General features: G+C 28.5%; 2 protein-coding genes across 4 annotated transcripts; one reads left to right on the forward strand and one right to left on the reverse strand.

Moving 5' to 3' along the window:
* The first annotated feature begins 3,269 nt into the window (after nucleotides 1-3,269).
* On the forward strand, nucleotides 3,270-6,302 carry LOC124914337 (TOM1-like protein 5). 3 transcript variants are annotated; one of them, XM_047454857.1, is made up of 10 exons: nucleotides 3,270-3,545; nucleotides 3,916-4,034; nucleotides 4,125-4,203; nucleotides 4,279-4,377; nucleotides 4,465-4,578; nucleotides 4,661-4,824; nucleotides 4,930-5,005; nucleotides 5,081-5,166; nucleotides 5,448-5,606; nucleotides 5,788-6,302. In XM_047454857.1, the coding sequence occupies exons 2-10, from the start codon at nucleotides 3,934-3,936 to the stop codon at nucleotides 6,113-6,115; spliced, it is 1,206 nt and encodes a 401-aa protein (XP_047310813.1). In that variant the 5' UTR covers nucleotides 3,270-3,545; nucleotides 3,916-3,933; the 3' UTR covers nucleotides 6,116-6,302. The 3 variants fall into 3 exon arrangements, with proteins under 3 accessions (XP_047310813.1, XP_047310815.1, XP_047310814.1); XM_047454859.1 differs by having other exon boundaries at nucleotides 3,919-4,034; XM_047454858.1 differs by lacking the exon at nucleotides 3,270-3,545 and adding an exon at nucleotides 3,620-3,635.
* A 154-nt stretch (nucleotides 6,303-6,456) lies between these two features.
* On the reverse strand, nucleotides 6,457-10,686 carry LOC124914320 (DDT domain-containing protein DDB_G0282237). Its single transcript, XM_047454838.1, has 10 exons — nucleotides 10,640-10,686; nucleotides 9,994-10,144; nucleotides 9,732-9,904; nucleotides 9,029-9,453; nucleotides 8,552-8,941; nucleotides 7,788-8,194; nucleotides 7,550-7,700; nucleotides 7,071-7,232; nucleotides 6,887-6,975; nucleotides 6,457-6,805 (listed from the first exon to the last, which is right to left on the reverse strand). Exons 2-10 carry the CDS (start codon nucleotides 10,104-10,106, stop codon nucleotides 6,655-6,657), a joined length of 2,061 nt encoding a protein of 686 aa, XP_047310794.1. The 5' UTR covers nucleotides 10,107-10,144; nucleotides 10,640-10,686; the 3' UTR covers nucleotides 6,457-6,654.
* Between the last annotated feature and the right edge of the window lie 8,147 nt (nucleotides 10,687-18,833).

Below are 18,833 nucleotides of genomic sequence, written 5' to 3' on the forward strand. Positions count from 1 at the left end.
CCTTAATTATTTTAACTATATATTTTTTTATATTCACATTAATTATTAATTATTTTAAAATTGTTTGATCCCAATAATTGAATATAACAATCAAAATTCTTTCAATAAAAAAAAATCTTTCAATAAAAAAATTAATTAATTAAGAATTTAAGAATTGAATAATAATAAAAACTCATTCATCAAACACTAAAAGAGTAATAATCAAATATTAGACAAAACAATTCTTTTACTACTAATATAAATCGTGAATAAAAATTAAATAAAAAATTATTAATTTTATTTTTATTTATATTAAACTAAATAAGAAAAAACCCTTTTTCATTTTTATTATATTAAATTAAATAAAAAAAACCTTCAAAAAAATATTACAGTGAAACATAAAATTCATAAAAAAGTTATTAAATTTTTTAAAAAAAAATGAGAATTTAAGAAATATGAGAAATGAAAACTAATAAAAAAAAGAAGATGAAATATAAAAGAGAAATTAATATTAAAATAATAAAAAATTTAAAAATAAAATAAATTACCTAGTTTAATTAATGAAAAAGAAAGAGAGAAAATATATTAATATTTAATTAGTAAATATATAAATTTAAAAATAAAAGTTAACCATGATTATTAAAAGAGGCTAAATGAGCCAATTTTTGATAGTACATATGTTTAAATGATCTTTTATTAGTACATACGTCTAAGTGAGCTAGTTGTACAAGTACATACGTCTAAGTGAGTTTTTTTCCTTTTTTTTATATTTCTCTTCTGAATATTATAAATAAGAGATTCTAAAATAAAATGACTTTTTTTTATATATATTTCTCTTCTGAATATTATAAATAAGAGATTCTAAAATAAAATGACTTTTTTTTTTATATTTCTCTTCTGAATATTATAAATAAGAGATTCTAAAATAAAACTGATTCTTAGATAAAAATGTCCGACCTTTAAGTGTTTGAAATCTATTTTGTTTCAATGCATTTCTCGATTTTTGTATTCATTGTTTTATACATTAAATGAATTTGTAAGAAGACGTGAACGCCAAATCTATATATACAACAATGTTTAACTTTTAAAATGTTTGGATTGTCGGATCGAGAGTTGTGGTTAATTTGGATATGTATGTGAGAGTAAATGAATACTTGGTCTGGTCGTGGGTTGACCAGCCCACCCATAAACTTGAAAAGTTAAATAAAAAATATGATATACACAAGATTTGAACTTGTATAAATTTAACATTTTGGTAATACCATCTTATATTTTAAAATTAATTTTAAAATTGATGAACGTATAACATTTTTAATAGTATAAGTTCAACCTTTTAAATAATTAAATTAATAATATTTTAAATTCATATATATAATTTATTATATATATATAATATTATATATATATATATAATTGTTAGTCATATCAATTATAGATACATAAATTTATAAATCATAAGAATAATTACGTTGGATGATTTTCGAGTTTATAACTAAAAATCAACTCAAAATTCGTCAATATGATATTCAATTCAAACAATTTTATTTTTATTTTTATTTTTGTGATAAAACATATTTTTCTCTAACCAAATAAAAAGTTAAGAAAATATAAATAAAGAAAACCTTCAAAAATAATGAATCATATATTCTTCATCAACATCACCCATTGATCTTTATTTTCTTACAATAATAATAAATTATTATTATTATTATTATTATACACGTCTTTATCACATGATAAAATCATTTCATTAATTCAAAATTTGAAAAATTTTGTTTTGATGAAAATTAATAAAATCAAAATTAATACAAAGTATGACATAATTCGTCATAAATTATTTGGTTAGAAATATAAGAAATATTATAAAATCACTCAAATTTCTGAATAACTGATTTTTTTTTTACAATATTATAAACATCAATCCATAAAGTAAATTTTCAAAACTTGAATGATGCTGGCAGGTTATAATAGAATTTCTTAAGAACTAAGTTTATATTGTCAAATAGTTCACATAGATATTTGCTACTCTTCCAACTTCCAAGTAGTACAAGATATTTATTTGTTAGGCTAAAAAAAATCCTAAAAAAATGAAAAAAAAAAAAGAAGAATGACCCATTATTGTTTCTAGATTTGATATGATTGCTAGTTAATATTTTATTCAGTTCAGATTTTATATTTAATAGTATTATTAATTTTTTTAATAACAACATAATATTTTGTGTAAAAAAATACTGTTACTTTAATATTATAAATAAAAAAATATATTTATTAATTATTTAAAATATATTAAAATATAGTGTTATTTTTTGTTTGAATGTGTTTTATGAATTTATTAATATATATATATATATATATATATATATATATATATATATATATTTATAAGGATTATTAATAGTTTTAAAACATGAATATAAAATAAAAATAATATTAGATTAAATATATTAATATTTTAAATATATATTAAATAATTAGTTTAATATTCATTATACATATTATTTTTATTATAAAATATTTTATAATATTAAAAAAAACAATGGTTAACTAAAAACATAGTTAAATTATTATTTTAAAAAAAACTAAGTATAATATAAAGTAAAATTGAAATAATTAAAAATACTAAGTAAATATTTATAATTTTAAGTTATAATATTTTTTTTAAGTAATAATTATATTAATTTTATTTTTTTTAATTAAATTTAATATTAAATAAAAAATCAACAGAAAAAAAATAAGACTTAACAATAAAATAATAAATTTAATTAATTATATTCTAAAACCGATGTAATTATATAAAGATTTGTTTCTAAAATAATTTTCCTTATAAATTTAAAGAAATCTAAAATGGCTGTTCTTTTATTGCACTTTACATGTTATCTTGGCAATAACATATATATATCTCATTTTTACAATAAGAAGTAAAAACATTAAAAAAAGCTTTACTTTATCTATATTTTATGTTGGATCAAATAATTTAATAATAAATCTTTTTTTATTAAGTGATAAAGAGTTTTGTGTCTAAAATACAAAAGTGTACTGATTCCATTCTAATTTTTTTTTTTTTTATAAAAAAAATAAAAGAAGTCATACAATAATTTATTTCAATCTAAATAAATAATATATGCATTGATTGATTTATAATAGCCTGTTAATAAAATATTAGATATAAGCATGCTTATATATATTTGATTTAATATAATTTTAAAAAAGTGAAAGTGATTTATTGTATTTTAATTAGAAAATCTCCACAGATTTTCTTATTCCTTTCGTGTCTGGTCTTGGCTGGCTGGATTGAAGAAGAAAGAAAGAAAGAAAGAAAGAAAGAAGAAAAGGAGAAAAAGGAATCTGGTCTGTCAATGGCGGTGCGGCCAACTGTTGCGTTACTGTCAGTGAAACTTCTTTCATATAAAATATACTGAAGAAATACGTTTCCACGTTATCAAAACCCTAAAACCACACGTATTATACTTTTTCTTTCCTGCAATTATTGTAATCGCAATTAGTACTACTACTACTACTAGTAACCAAGCCAAGAGCTGGCAACCGTCCCTTCCTTCCTTCACCAGGTGCTCTTTCTCTCTCTCGACCTCTTAACTTTCTTTTCTGTGCATTGCGCTGCTTTTGTATGGACCTAACCTGCTTTATTATTGCTTAAGGTAGTAGTAGTAGTAGTAGCTCTTCGATCTCTTATTTTGTCACCTTTATCAATGAATGAATGAATGATTCAGAATGTATGAATTCATCTGATCAATTGGATTTACCTTTGATTGTTTCGATGCGATGTATAATTGATAAGAGCAACAGAGATCTGAAATGCGTACGAGTATCTATAACGATAGATTAACATCAACCTTGCATAAGGAAGCTGTTTACTAGGGTTTTCAATTCGCAGGAGGATTTACTTTTGGTTCTTAATTCTCTTTGTTCCATTACCAGCAGCTAAAGAAAAAGAACATGGCAACTGAGCTTGTCAATTCTGCTACAAGCGAGAAGCTTCCAGAGATGGACTGGACAAGGAGCATTGAAATTTGCGAATTAATATCACGAGATCAAAGGTAATATTCAGATTTTCTAAATCTTCATTGAAAATATCTTTTAGAACTCATCCAACTATTTCGAATGTTACTTGTTTACTCCTCGAGCAGGCAGGCCAGAGAGGTTATTAAAGCTATTAAAAAGAGGCTTGGAAATAAGAATGCAAATGTACAGTTGTTTGCAGTTATGGTGAGTAGAACCTTTTTTAGATCAATGCATTCATAAGCAGAATAAACAATCATTTGATTTGATTTGATTCTGCAGTTGTTGGAGATCTTGACGAATAATCTAGGAGATGAGGTTCATAAGCAGGTAATTGATGTAGGGATTCTCCCTTTGCTTGTGAAGATAGTGAAGAAGAAGGTACGTACACCGACATTTTGCAAATATGTTTTGATCTTTATGTGAATAAATCGTCAATGAATGAATGGACGATTTTGATGATTACAGTCTGACTTGCCTGTGCGAGAGAAGATATTTCTTCTTCTTGACGCAACCCAAACAGCAACGGGAGGAGCATCTGGGAAGTTTCCTCAGTATTATGAAGCATACTATGATTTAGTGGTAGGTATAGATATTATTAATTACATACATAAACCTCTTTTTAGGGTTTAGATATGATTGGTTCTTTATTTGTTGTCTTCAGAATGCAGGTGTAAAGTTTCCTGATAGAGCTCCTCAAGTGGTGTCTGTGGCTGTCTCAAATCAAGTTAGTTCTAATAATAAAAAGCATAGTTCGTCTAACCTCCATGGCGATGATGGCATTCCTCCTCCTGCAAAACCACTGCCTGAAGTTGTTCCTGAATCCAGGTTAGTCGTAATCTCCATTGCCAAGTCTGCAGTTTAAGCTGAAATGTGTTGGTAGTTTATAACCGAAACTCATGGATGTTTTCAAAATAAAATAATAAAACGCAGTATTGTTGAGAAAGCTAGTGCTGCATTAGAGGTATTAAGAGAAGTTCTTGATGCTGTTGATCCGCATCATCCTGAGGTATGTCTGTCTGTCAAGATCTCTCTCACTCTCTCATTCTCACATTTGATGGATTTGATCTGTCAAAATCTTCAGGGCGCTAAGGATGAGTTCACGCTTGATCTCGTTGAACAATGTTCATTTCAACAACAACGAGTAATGCATCTTGCAGTGACTTCACGGTAAGTGAAAATTAAGCGTTGAATACTGAATTTCAATTGGTGATTGAGCTGTGAATTGAGAAATACGAAACTAATGTTGGAAAGTACTTAAAAGACTAATTTTAACCTTATAATGAAGTAGCTTGATTAAATTTTAGGGGCTAGATTTGTTTTTTTTTACGCCAAGATATTTTAGCTTAATTTAAGATTAATCTATCCAATAAACTTAATTCAAATACGCACTTAATCATCTTGTTTATCAAAATATCATAACTATTGAACTTATATTAATGTGATTCCAGTGATGATAAGGTGGTCTCGAGAGCAATTGATTTGAATGAACAACTGCAGAAGTTACTAGCAAGACACGATGAACTCATTTCGGGAAAGATAACATCTTCTTCAAATCATTCCACACATGAAGATGCAGATGAGGAGGAAGTTGAACAACTTGTCCGAAGGTAAAATAAATATATCTAAATTGGGCATTTTTTTCGTCAAAATAAAAAAGTACAAGTGGTTTGGTTTAGCCAGATGTATACATTTTTTAGAAACAAATTCTTGACAAGGTAATAAATTTACATAGCAAAATTAATAAAAAACGGAATGGAAATTTATTTATTCTTTGTTGATAATTGACAGGATGAGGAAAGGGAAGGCTTGTATGCAACCTGAGGAGGAAGAAGAGCATCGTCAACAAAAGGATCATCGACCCTTTGGATTGCTGGGAGGACATAACATAAACCGACCCATCATACGACCATTAAGCATTGATGAGCCTCAAGAGCAGCAACCGCTGCCAATTCGTCAGGGGGTGTCGATTCCACCACCACCCGCTAAGCATGTCGAGAGAGAGAAGTTCTTTCAAGAAAAGAAGGTGGATGGATCGGGTTTAGCCAATCATGTTCGTGGACTTTCATTGCACAGCCGCAATGGCAGCAGTGGAGGAGGAAGCGTCAACAGTGATTGATAAATGGATCTTTATGGTTTATCAATCTGTGTCTAGACTGGGTGTCATTTTGTTTGATATGGTTGTGATATAGTTTTCAAATTTTTCTTAAACATTACTCACTGTAAATGACATATAATGGCATAAAACATTACTATATTTGTGGTTGTGCCTTATTTTATAATATTTTACATCTTTATTCTTTTAATAGTTACATTCAAATTAACTAACACATATGCTTATATATAATAGACTAATCTATTCAAATTTTTAACAAAAAGAAAAGTAAAGGTAACAGCTAATCTTACATCTAATTGAAGAGCAATAGAGAATTTTTTTCCAAAGTTAAACAAACTCAGGTCAAATCCAACAAAAAAAACAGCAATGTTTTAATAACAAACAATATATCAAAATTCTATACGACCTTGTATCAATCGCCATCATAATCATGACAGTTACCACAAGAAGACAACAAAAGAAAAGAAACAACACAGATTAAACCGAAAACCAAAAATTTGGAAGACCACCATCGGTTTTCTGTTTAGTGGGCAATAGTTTGATTAATCTTCCCTCCATCTGTTGACATATTTGAGAAAAGCCAGTGCAGGATTGTCCCTAGGTGGGGCACGAACACGAGTTGACTTGCGCAGAACAGACTCATCCGCTGCACTATTGGAAGCTGCCTCCTTTAGCCTTTTTTGCATCTCAGAACTGTAAAAGTGATTTGCAAAGATTAATCAACAAACTGGAAAGCACTCATCAAATGAATAGTTAACAATTTGACTAACTAACCATATTTTACTATAATACTTCTCCAGCTGCAGTTTAAGAGCCCTCTCTCTTTCCCCTTTTCGGTTTAGTGAGCCCATTAAAGCCTCCAACTATCAAAACAAAAGCATAGAAACATCAATGGGAATGTCAAAGAGAACTTAATCAGATAATTACAGTGTAATGGAATGGAATGCAACAAGCATACCTCATCCTTGGTACTGTAATAGCCCCACTGCTTAGAATCAGAACTCTCCACAAATAATCTCCCATCACGTCTGAAAAACCAGTACCTGTTATAGTCTCTGTCTTTCCCCAAGGGTGTCGTGCGAATAATTATTTTCTCCATCTCCCTTTCAAAATATTCTTTCTGCACGATAACAATTATACAAATATGAGGATTGCCAGTAATATAAATAAATAAATAAACATACCTGCAGACAAAAGGTCTAACTGCAGTTTCTTAAAAAAATCGATTTTTTGGGAAAACCTTGTTCGATGAAAAAGTTGATTATTTGGTGTTATTTAGACTAAATGACTAAAATGACGTTTATATTAAAATGTTATAAAAAATGAAGTAAGAATTTGGTTGATGATTTGATTGAGAATGGGATACCAACCCTTCAATAAACAAGGCCTAGGAGATAGAGTAACAGGGAAAATAGGGCAGACAGGAGGGAGGCATACCCTCTGTTCTATACTCTTTGCATTGTCTTCCTTCCCGTTGTCAATTTTAAGTTTGGTACTATCTTTGTTAGACAAATCTTTTTTGTTTACTGATACAGCCTTTTGTTTTATCTTTTGACCATTGGAAGTACTCTCTACTTTCTGCCTCTTACTGTAAAAGTATAAAGAAAATAAAAATTAGCCATCTTTTTTGCTAAATTTTGGCCTAAAAATACAAAGGGGGCGGTAATATACTTACCCATTCTGTGAAACAGTTTTCCCTCTATTCTCCTTTGCTTCAGCATCTCCATTTTGCACTATCAAATCATTTGAACTGTTTTCTAAAGATTCTAATGGAGTCTTGTCATTAGGTCCTGCCTTCAAACGCTGTTTCTCTTCTCTCCTCTTCCTTCCTTCTTCCAATGCTTCACCTCTTTTTTCAGATCCAAGGGCTTGACGTTGTTCAATACACTCATCCATATTTACTCTAAATGTGTTTGAAATAAACACTTGATTGACCAATTCACCAAGGATTTCCAGTTTAGTATTGATTTCCAGAAGGCCATAGTGGCCCCGCTTGATGGTGGATATGACCTTCGATGAGTCGGAAATGTCAGCCACTTCCAGGAAATCGCACAAGTACTCTGTCCATGTGACTAGGGTAATCTGCAGGAAAAAAAAAGAAGGTATAACAGGCTGTTTTGGTATAAAAAAATCATGTTGATAGTGATACAGAATAAAACATGTTTGCCAATTCTCTGATCCAAAAATTATGATCATCATCAAGAAAAAAATCTCTATACCAAATGAAGCAACCAGAAATCACACTATAATCTAACTCATGATCCAATTTTTGTTTTTAATTATACCATTGATTGCGACAAAAAAGACTAATTTTCAAATCATCTCAACATTGTAACATTTCTCTACTTGGTGGTACTGTAACCAAGAAAGTGATTAACATGTAAAACAGTAATAGGGCGATTTGATTGAGCAGTGTTTAAAATAAAATAATAAATCTACCTTTGCTTTCCGTTTCTTCTTTTCTATAATCATTTTATAATCCCCATTATCCTTCATGAGTAAGCGTAGAAAAGCTGCATGTATTTCCACAATCATAACCACATTGCTTTCTTTGTGGCAGATAGCACTTTCAACATGTGCGAGGGAGAAAGGTAACAAGTTTAGAAGCCTTCCAAAAGATGAACAAAAGTCCCAGACCATAAGAAGATCTCCCACAATATCGATTGGAACACTAAAGTCTCTTGATGGAATAGGCCGCTCAGAGAAAATTGGATCATCTTCGGCTGGTTTCACTAAGAGATCATCAATTGGATACTTAATCGGCTCCTTTTCCTCTTCATTTTCCAAGCATTCCTTCAGAGATCTTTTCCTATTACAGATTCTGAAATCCTGTGCAACAATAGAGAATATAAGCTAAGCTATTAAGATCGTCAATACCTGAAAAGAGAAGTAAGCTTACAGAATGGTAATGCCTACCCCATTTTCATGTTTACCATCCTTCTTACTGTTAACTATCTTCCCTTCTTTAAGAGAAACTATATGCTTCAATTCCTGGGGAGGATGAGATGAAATGCCATATTTTTTCGCTAAGTTATCATGTATGACCCATGGACCACTTCGATATGTAGATTCTCTAATGAATGACTTGAGAACATCTCTGGTAAAAGGCAGCTTTCTTCTTATCAAAACCTCTTCATTAACAATGTCATTAGCAACTGTCTTTTTATCTTTATCCAGCCATTCTACCTCATACTCAGCTTTTCCATCTACATCAAGAACTTTCAAAATTTTGCACGGATATACCCGGTTGTTCCTCTTTCCCAACAACTCGATGCCTTCTAATAAAGGCTCCTGCAGCTTCTTCGCAATGGTGGTGACGAGAGCTTTTAATGTAAGCATGCCTTTGAACGAAGTGACAATCAAGAAATATATAAGTATCACAAATTCAAAAGAAGAAAACAATCGAAGTAAATTCAAAAGAAGAAAGCATTATCACAAGGTTAACCATTCAATGTTAAGTTAGCACAATAGAATTGACATCTTAAAAGAGACTATAAGCCTCATTGAAACATCTTAAAAGAGACTAGTTACATGATCACAAAGCACAAAAGTAATAATTTTGAAAGATAAACAAAAACGACGAGTTGAACATGTTTTAAAGAGATGTGCAAACACTTACTGAATTGGACATCTTGCAGAACAGGACCAAGAAGCTCATTGGGGAACTGTTGAACTTTCTCAGTTGCCTTCTTCTCAGATACCAATGCCTCTTCAAAAGTTAGGTTAGACTTTCCGGAAACTTTACAAGTCCAGACTCTCTGGCGATAAAAATTAATCCGGTTCAAGTATTCACTGAAAGTGAGAGTAAGAAAGAATTAGACAATTGAGACAACATTCAAGCAATTTCTGAGGAAAGAATCACAAAGGGGGGGTAAGAATACCGATAATCCCTGAATATCTCTTTGGTGAACCTAACTTGATACACAAACTCCTGAGGCTTCAGATCCTTGGGCGTTTCAAGCAAAGGAAACGGTTTCCTTTTGTACATAGGCATCTTCAAGCCTCAGCCAGTATATTCAAACTCAGCCGTCCCTAAATCGGATTACCAATATAGAGAAACGATAAACAACACTTTAAAATAAACATACACATACATATGCAGAAGAAGGTAGAGTCGTTGTAAATATAACAATGCAGCAAACGAAACAAATAAAAGAAAACCCAGATGAGATATCGAATAAAAAACCCTAGAGAATCGAAGAAGACAAGTTATAATAAAGAAAAACAATCAATAAGTAGGCAAAGAGGGTCAACTAGTAAGCGGGGAAAGGGCGGGGATGTTGGAATCGATTGAAATAGGAGGAAGGAATTGGATCAGAATGTCAGTGAAAGAGAAAAGGGAGCAAAGAAAACCTTGAAAAGGAGAAATGGAACGTTGGGTTTGGCGCAATGCGGTAGAGACAGCGGCAAAAGTGAATAGTTGAGAAATACTGGAAAGAAGGATTGATGGGATTTGGAGATGGAACGGATTGCGAATGAAAGAAAGCGAGAAGCAAAGTGAAGAAGAGATTTGGAAGAAGAGCTTACTTGTGAAATCTTGATTCATGCATTCCAGGAAATATTCGTGCTAAGTCGAATCAATGTATGAAGGAAGAACTCCCTCCGTATTTATATTTGAGTCTTCCTTCCTTTTTTATTTATTTTTTTTATTTTTGTCACATTTACCTTACACTAATATTCATTATTTAATATTAAAATTTAAAAAGTACTATATTTAACTATTTTATGTTCTTTTAAATTTATTATATAATTTTTTAATATATTTCTTTATTCATTTTAATTTTTTATCCAATTAACTATTGACGCGTCACGAGAACGCGTCATCCGTCTAAATAAAGAAAAAAAATATTTACACGTGTTTTTTATATGTCTTTAAGGGTAATGTAACGTTAGTGAGTTTTTCTTTTCCGGAAAGCTGATTTTATTGGTCTCGATTTGTGTGTTAAAAATCTTGAAAAAAATTATTTTGATATAAAAAACTAATTATAAAAATAATTAATTAAAAATAATAAATTGTTGAAAGATTTTATTATTTGATTATAGAGTCGTCAATTTAATTTAAGTTTAAAATTAATAAAATACTTGTATAAATGTATAAACGTCATTTTATAGAGATTCTATTGAGTTCGATGTTTTGATAACACTCGGGAAAGAATTTTCGCATTATATCCCGTGCATGTTGAAAATTGTCTCTACTTCATAATTTTTTGGTTATTTTTTTTTAAATATGATTTTATTACATTTTTATTTAACCAATTATTTTTTAAATTCTAGACATGTATTGATTTTTATTGCATTCAGAATCGTAAAATAATATTTAAATGCTAATATTTTTCGATTGATGTAGAGAATTATTAAGGAAGGTACCTACAAAATATCAATTTAGGATGTTAGAATTTAAAAATAAATTCAAATATGCTTTTGTTAAAATATTTTTTGTGAAAATATTTTCATATCGTTTTATATTTTTTTTTGGATTTTTTAAAAATAGTTTAGAGATTTTAGTTGTTAAAAAAAAAATATCACAAACAAACAGGTCTTTATGAAGGTGTTTCCGTTGCAAAACGGGTCAGACGCGCATGTTTGAGCTTGATTCGGTTTGAGGTCAGGGCGCCCAGTCAACGCAGATGCTGAATTCTCGATGCTAGCTGATTTCTTCGGTCGCCCATGGGATTTCTTTGTCGTTAGCGAGATTTTTCGATCAAAAGACGTGTCTAGCTAGTTTTTTCGGTCGAAAATCAAGTCAAAGCAAAATTATTCGGTCGCCCTCAAGAACACAACGAAAAATATGAGAGAAAGATGCACAAACGAATGAAAACATTTATTAAGAGCAATAACAACCATCTAGATTGACCTACTCTAATAAAATAGAATCACACAGACCTGGTGAAGAGACTTAGATCGGTCATACTAGATAGACATGTTGAAAAAGGGACTATTCAACCACTCGTTCAGCCAACCAAAATGAAAATTCGATCCTTACCTTCAACGAAAGGGCAAACCGAAAGCTAAAGCTAAGACTTACCTCGGATCAAGTCAGCACCACCCACAGGTTCAGGAGAAAGCAAAGTTATAATATAAAGAAAGAATCGAAGTTCAAGAATCCACCTATTATTTCGTCTTTTTTGCCTAGGAATTCTTTCTTTTTAGGTTCGTCAAATGTCTTTAATCTTAACCAATGAATTTGTCATTATACCTATCCCATTTGTGTTACAATTAGGACTTCGATATGATTTTATTATATGTTTATCGTATGAGGTTATGTTTTTTTTTTTTGTTTTTTTTTTTATTCTTCATATTATTCTTTGGCACCTATAGTTGAGATAGTAGATATTTGGCCTCCAAAAGGGATTTGGGTTTAGATCCTTGAGAAATCTCTTTTCTTAATACCCTTATTCTCCTTTCATCCAGAGTAGCTGTAACTTGGGCTCATTATGCTATACTCGGAAAGAAAAACCTTGTGCATGTTTTGGGATTTTGCCAAGAGTCTCCGTTCTTTTTTTTAGAAAACGGTTTAACACCATTATAGATCCAAAGGCATGGGGCACTTCGTCTCTACATGTATAACACATTCACGATCATCATGAAGTATTATTCGATCAAGAAGATGACGAATCATTTTGGAGCTTACCAATAACTTTCATATGTTTATTAGAATTGGTTTAAATTATAAAAAATATTACTAGTTGCAAGTTTGAACCAATTCAAGAACTAAAACTTTTAATTTCTTTGAAAATTTTGAGTTTTGGGTAAACTGTCTTGAATTGAAAATTGATTTGAAAATACTCATAACACGTTTAAAAATATATTATGAAGCTTCTTGAGTCGTTGTTCTTGAGCTAAAACTCAACATAAGAAAACCCGATTTTGAAAATTTTAAAATTGAATTCGAGTATTCATGATTTAGTTTAATTCGTTCGAATTGATTTGTACATGAAGCTTTGAAATTATCTTAATAGCGAATCAAATCAAAGTATTAAAAACTAGTCGAACTAAAATTTAAAAAATTCTATTTGAATTTAAAGTTGGATTACAACATGAATGGAAGCTTACATTGAGTTAAAAAACACTTTGAGCTCTTTACAAAACTTTATGATGATCCAAAACCGAACTTTAGAGTTTTACATAAAGTTTTCGAAAACTTATGAAAATTTCTATGGCGAATTTTGTAAGAGTTGGATTTGGAATTTGACTTGATCCATTGTCTTCGTCTTGTGTAGTGAGGTCTATTTATAGGCAGACAAAGTCGGTTGAGGGTGCAAGTGAATCGAATTTGAGACAAAATGTCATTAATGACTTTTGTCTATTTTCGATCGACTTCATCCATTTAGGCAATAATTGGCCAAATGATCGTATGTGAAATGATACCAGGTTAGGGTGTCATTTCGATCTTTCAATCAACCAATTTGGTCGAGTATACACGAAGTTTCATCTTTGAAAATTAAAAAATGGATGTGGATGTTTATTCGTTCGTCGCGAGGAAGAAGATGACTCGGATTGCAAACGTGAGGTCCCCAAGCGTTCGTCTAGGTCTGTCAGTGGTCATCGTCCCATTTATGTTTGGGCTAACAGTGTTGCCTTGGGCGTCAGCTGATCCGGTGTTACGCTAAAGCGCTTGGTTTTTATTGTAGCGGGCGACGTGGCAAGTCTTCGTCCATTGGATGGAGATCAACGCTGCATTAGATGAATGTGTGAACTGCTGCAACCGTTTTTTTAGTTTCGACTGCACTAGATCACGATCATTTTTTAGCCTTCGAATTTGTTTGAAATCAATTTTTTTTCACTCTTCGACTCTATTTTATCATACAAAATATACACAATTATTTCAATAGACATAAATATTTATTTGGTCTATTTTGGGACTTTAAAAATAATTAATTTGAGATTTAAATTGATACAACATTTATCCAAATTTTCTATTTAATTTATTTAAGTCATTTTAAAATTAATTTGGAATAAATGAATACAACATATATCTCAAATTATTTTATTTTGACCTTAACTTATATTTAATTAATTGGTATTAATTATCACAATAATTATCCTAATTATTTATTTTGTTGTTGCAATAATATTAATTATTTTGAATTTATTTATTCAAAAGTAATTATTAAAAATTTATAAATTTGGGTACTAAAATTTTAATTCTTAATAAAAATTTTGAGTTCAATTTTTATTAAGAAAACCCTAAATTAATTAAAATGATGACCAGTGAATATTAGTAGGCTAGTTTTCTAAATTTTAAAAGTTATATAAAACAAAAGAATTCATTGATTGATTAATAAATTCCAAACAAATAAATATTGTAAAATGAGTTACAAAACATCTAAAAAAGAACTCATTTTATATCTAATGAAATTATTTCAAATAATATTGTTGGTTTTACAAACAAAATTATAGACATTAAATTTGTTAATTCACTAAAAAATTCAAATAAATAGAGTTTTGTTTAAATGATTAGAGATCTTTAGAGTATTGTAACAAAATATGAGACTAATTTTCTAAAGTGAATATATTCTGATTTAAAAAATAAAAAATTGAACTCTTTATTAATAATATTAATATAGAACCAATTAAGATAACATAATCATAGTGTACCAAGAAATTAACCATTTTTTTGTTAAATTAGACAAAATCACATTATTTGAATGCAAAATGGATATCATATTTCAGCCTATTTTTTTCATCTAAGGCATAAACTAAAGTTACCTAGAAAATCATGTTTAATTGAATTAGACAAATTAATAAAGTTATATAAATAGTGAAATATGAGTACTTTGAGTACTTTGACAAGAATTAGTGTTTAAGAAAAAAAAATTAAAAAATTTAAATTTAATTAAAGTAGTTGTATAATGTTTTTGAAATTATAAAAAGTTATTATTATTATTATTTTATTTTCCAAACAAAGTCTTAAAAACTAAACCTTGTTGCATAATGGGCTTGAATTGTAGACAGTGTCCTAAAGAGAAAATGAAGAATCTTGTTCAATCCATTAACTTTTGAGTCAATTATTTTTTAAGTACTCATTATTCTTAGTTTGTCAAGTTTAAGACAAAAAAAAATTTAAACACAAATTTATTTTTTTTAATAAAGGGATCTTACTTTGTGTTCGCAAGCAGTTTTTGTTGGTTTTATGGGATCTCAACTATGAAAAAAAAAAGTTTACTATAAATAATTTTAATTTTAATTTTATTAAAGATAATATGATATATTTTAGAATATTATTTTGTAGCCCTAGAAGCTCCAGTTAAAAGGATAAATCAGCCAATAAAAATGACAAATAAAAAAAATGCGGTATTAGACAGATGCTAATGAATTCAGTGTTATTATATATAAGTAATTTTTTTATAAAAAAATTAATTCTCATTAATTCAAATAAGAAGTTATATATGAAATATTAATTTGTAAATAATATAAAATAACATTTAAAAAAATATCAAAACAATCAAAATAAAATTCAATTAAGAAATTCAACAATATTGAAAATGACTCCAAATACAAATTCATTTGAGTGTCATAAGAATGAACGAACGAAGAAGTTAAATAAGCCAAACAAACAAATCATGCTTTGTCTGAAGAATCTCTACAAAAAAAAATTTGAACGGTAGTGAAATTTGTCATTACCCGTGTGTTAGTAAGTAACGCATAAAATGTTGTCACGCGACAACTTACCAAATATTCTGAACGATAATAAAATTTGTCAGTGTTCGTGAATTAATGAGTAATGTCAGAATCACATCACCATCTATATTTATGATTAAAATAATGAAAAACTTGTACAAATCAAGAGAGAATACATATATGAGGACTTCCAAATTAAAGATCAGCTTCAAAAACTCTTTATCAAACAAAAGAGAAACAACTCAAAATTAACTTCATCTACTTTGTTATTAAGAAAAATGTACACACTCAAAAAAATATCATTAAAATATTTGAAGATTATAAGCAGCAAACGACCTATCAAAATACCAAAAGATGACAGTATTATTCAGATTATAAAAATTTAATACGAAAAATTTGATACATTAGACTAAACAAAAATACAAACAAAAACTTAAATTTGAGTATAGTAAAAAAACAAAACAACATTCCCTACCTAAAAAAGTAATTGAATAAGCCAATAACGACTTTTGACTCCTTTTAGACTATTTTTAGAATGAGAAATAAAAAACATGTGGTTGGATTTGTTATCACTTTTAAAATATGATATTTTATCTATTTATATTTTTTAATTTAGAAAATTTGATCCTAATTTTGACCTAATTTATTTTTAAGTTAAAATTTATCCTTAATATTTGATAATCGAGGTTAAAGTTAATGTATTTTTTATTTTATCTAAACACATACAATAAAGACAAGATGTAATTAATTTACTGGGCATTAGTTAGCTTCTAGTGTTGACTTTGAATTTATTTTCTTTTTGTAACAAACTTTCATTTAAAAAGAAATAACGGAAAGTCAAGGCATGATTCAATGTGTAGTTCATCTTGAAAATAGTTATAAAAAACAATTCCATGTAAATTGAAAGTCAACAAAATTATAGGTTCATTCATAATTCAATATTTGGTCACTTTCATATAAATATAACACTAAAATAATTAAGAACACTCGATCTCAACTCAATTATAATCCAACTAAGGACGGTGTTAGAGAAAAAAACATACTTCATAACAACAAACAAAAGTATAAATAATAGTAAGAAGAAATAAATGAGAAAAAAAACAAACAGTGATCAATAATTTGGGGCTTTTATTTAATTTTATTATAAATGTTTAATTTGAATAAGTGAAAATGTAATACAATTGAACTGTATTTATAAAGTTTTGATCAATTCATATTCAACTTAGGCATAATATTAAAAATGGCAAAAAGTCTTGGAACCGTGCAAAAAAAAAAAACAATTTTTTGAAGATTCAGTTCACAATCTGATTTAATGGGAATTAGGTTAACTTGGTAAAAAAAAATAGAAATATTATCCGCAATTAAATAAAAAATTTGAGATGTTTTTCTATTCTTATAGTCTCACTCTCCCACACTTTAAATCTCACGTGTGACATGAAATAGCTACGAGAATATATTTTATTCTTATATGAACAGTTTTATTATAATCATTATTTTTAATATAAGAAATTGGTATATTTAAAGTCAAATTGAAAAATTATAATGATTTAATATTATAAATTAATAAAAAAAATATATAATTTAATTGATTAAATATAATATCAATATGTTTTATGACTTTTATTCAAACCTTACCTTGTTTATTGAGATAAAATTTGAAGAAAATTCTGAAAATAATTTTAATCATGTATAAATTATAAATTGTGACAAAAATTAAATAAGCTCCTAAACATATATATATAAACATAAATAGCAATAATGTCAAGTGAATTAAAAGTTTTTTATATACAAATTAATAAAAAATGTTTTCTGGATAAGTTCAATCAATAATTCAAGACTGTGGGACACATATATGTCCTTTGTCATTATTATAATAATAATAATAATAAGGATAATATTTTAAACCAAAATAACTTTGTAGGTAGAACTAATTTAGTTGTAGCCTTTATTGCGAATTTGCGATAGTGTTATTTATGATTATTTTTAAATACACTTTTTTTTGCAACAAATTTATTTTAAATATTATAACATCATATATTATTATTATTATGTGATGCAAAATAATATTAACAGAATATAATAATTAAAATAAAAAAAAAGTGAGTGTAGAATATGCATAATTAAGTTTATCATGATCAACACACTTTGTTTGTAGTGAGAGAGTGAGTGAGCTAGGTTATCAAGAAAAGAATCCAAGATCAGATTCATATATATATTATATATAAAATTCAAATACACAATCACAGATCACAAAAACTAAAACAACAACAACAACCCAGTTTGTGACTTAGCGAAAAAAAGAGAGGAAAAACTAAAAACACCAGTACCGGCCGGAGCCTGCCGGAGGTCTGCTTCGTTTTCTGATCTCCGGCGACCATAATTAATTATTATTCTGGGACGAAGAAGTTCTTCCATCATTTTGACCGGAAAATATTAGTGTTTTAATCTTGTTGCTTCCACGAGTCGGTTGTTTAAACCTCGAGTAGCCAGGATTAATCCCGTTCCTGTCGCCGCCGCCGGTCGGTTGGTTGTTGCTGGGCTCACTCATCTCTCTTTCTCTTTCTCTTTCTATTATGTAAATATTCAGCCCATGTGACCACTTTTTATAGGACATAACTCTATAACATTATGTTCCTATTCCAATTAGTAAAACGGTGTCGTATTACACTGTAGTTTAGTATAACTTTACCGTAAATTGTGAGATTTAAACCTGCCGAATTTAAGCTATTCGAATGTTTTTTACTATCGATTCTTCTAATAGCAAAATTCTCGTTTCATTCAAATTTGATAATTAAATTAGTGACATTAATATATTATTTATTTATTTATAAATGTCACGTAAATAATAAATTGACAATGTCTGAACCAGTTAAAAAAAGATAAAATCTCATTTCGTATAATTTTAATAAATAATTCAAAATCGTAAGATTTGATAGAAAATGTCAAATTCAGTTGGACCTTTAAAAAATTTAAAATTAATTTTGTTTATGTAGGTATAATTTTGATTGAATTAGAAAAACATTTTAAATAAAAAAAATTAATTAATTTTAATTTTTAATAATAAAAAATTATAACAAATAACCTGGAGTCGTTATAATTT

Source organism: Impatiens glandulifera, chromosome 9 (assembly GCF_907164915.1).
Source record: "Impatiens glandulifera chromosome 9, dImpGla2.1, whole genome shotgun sequence".
Taxonomy (NCBI): Eukaryota; Viridiplantae; Streptophyta; class Magnoliopsida; order Ericales; family Balsaminaceae; genus Impatiens; species Impatiens glandulifera.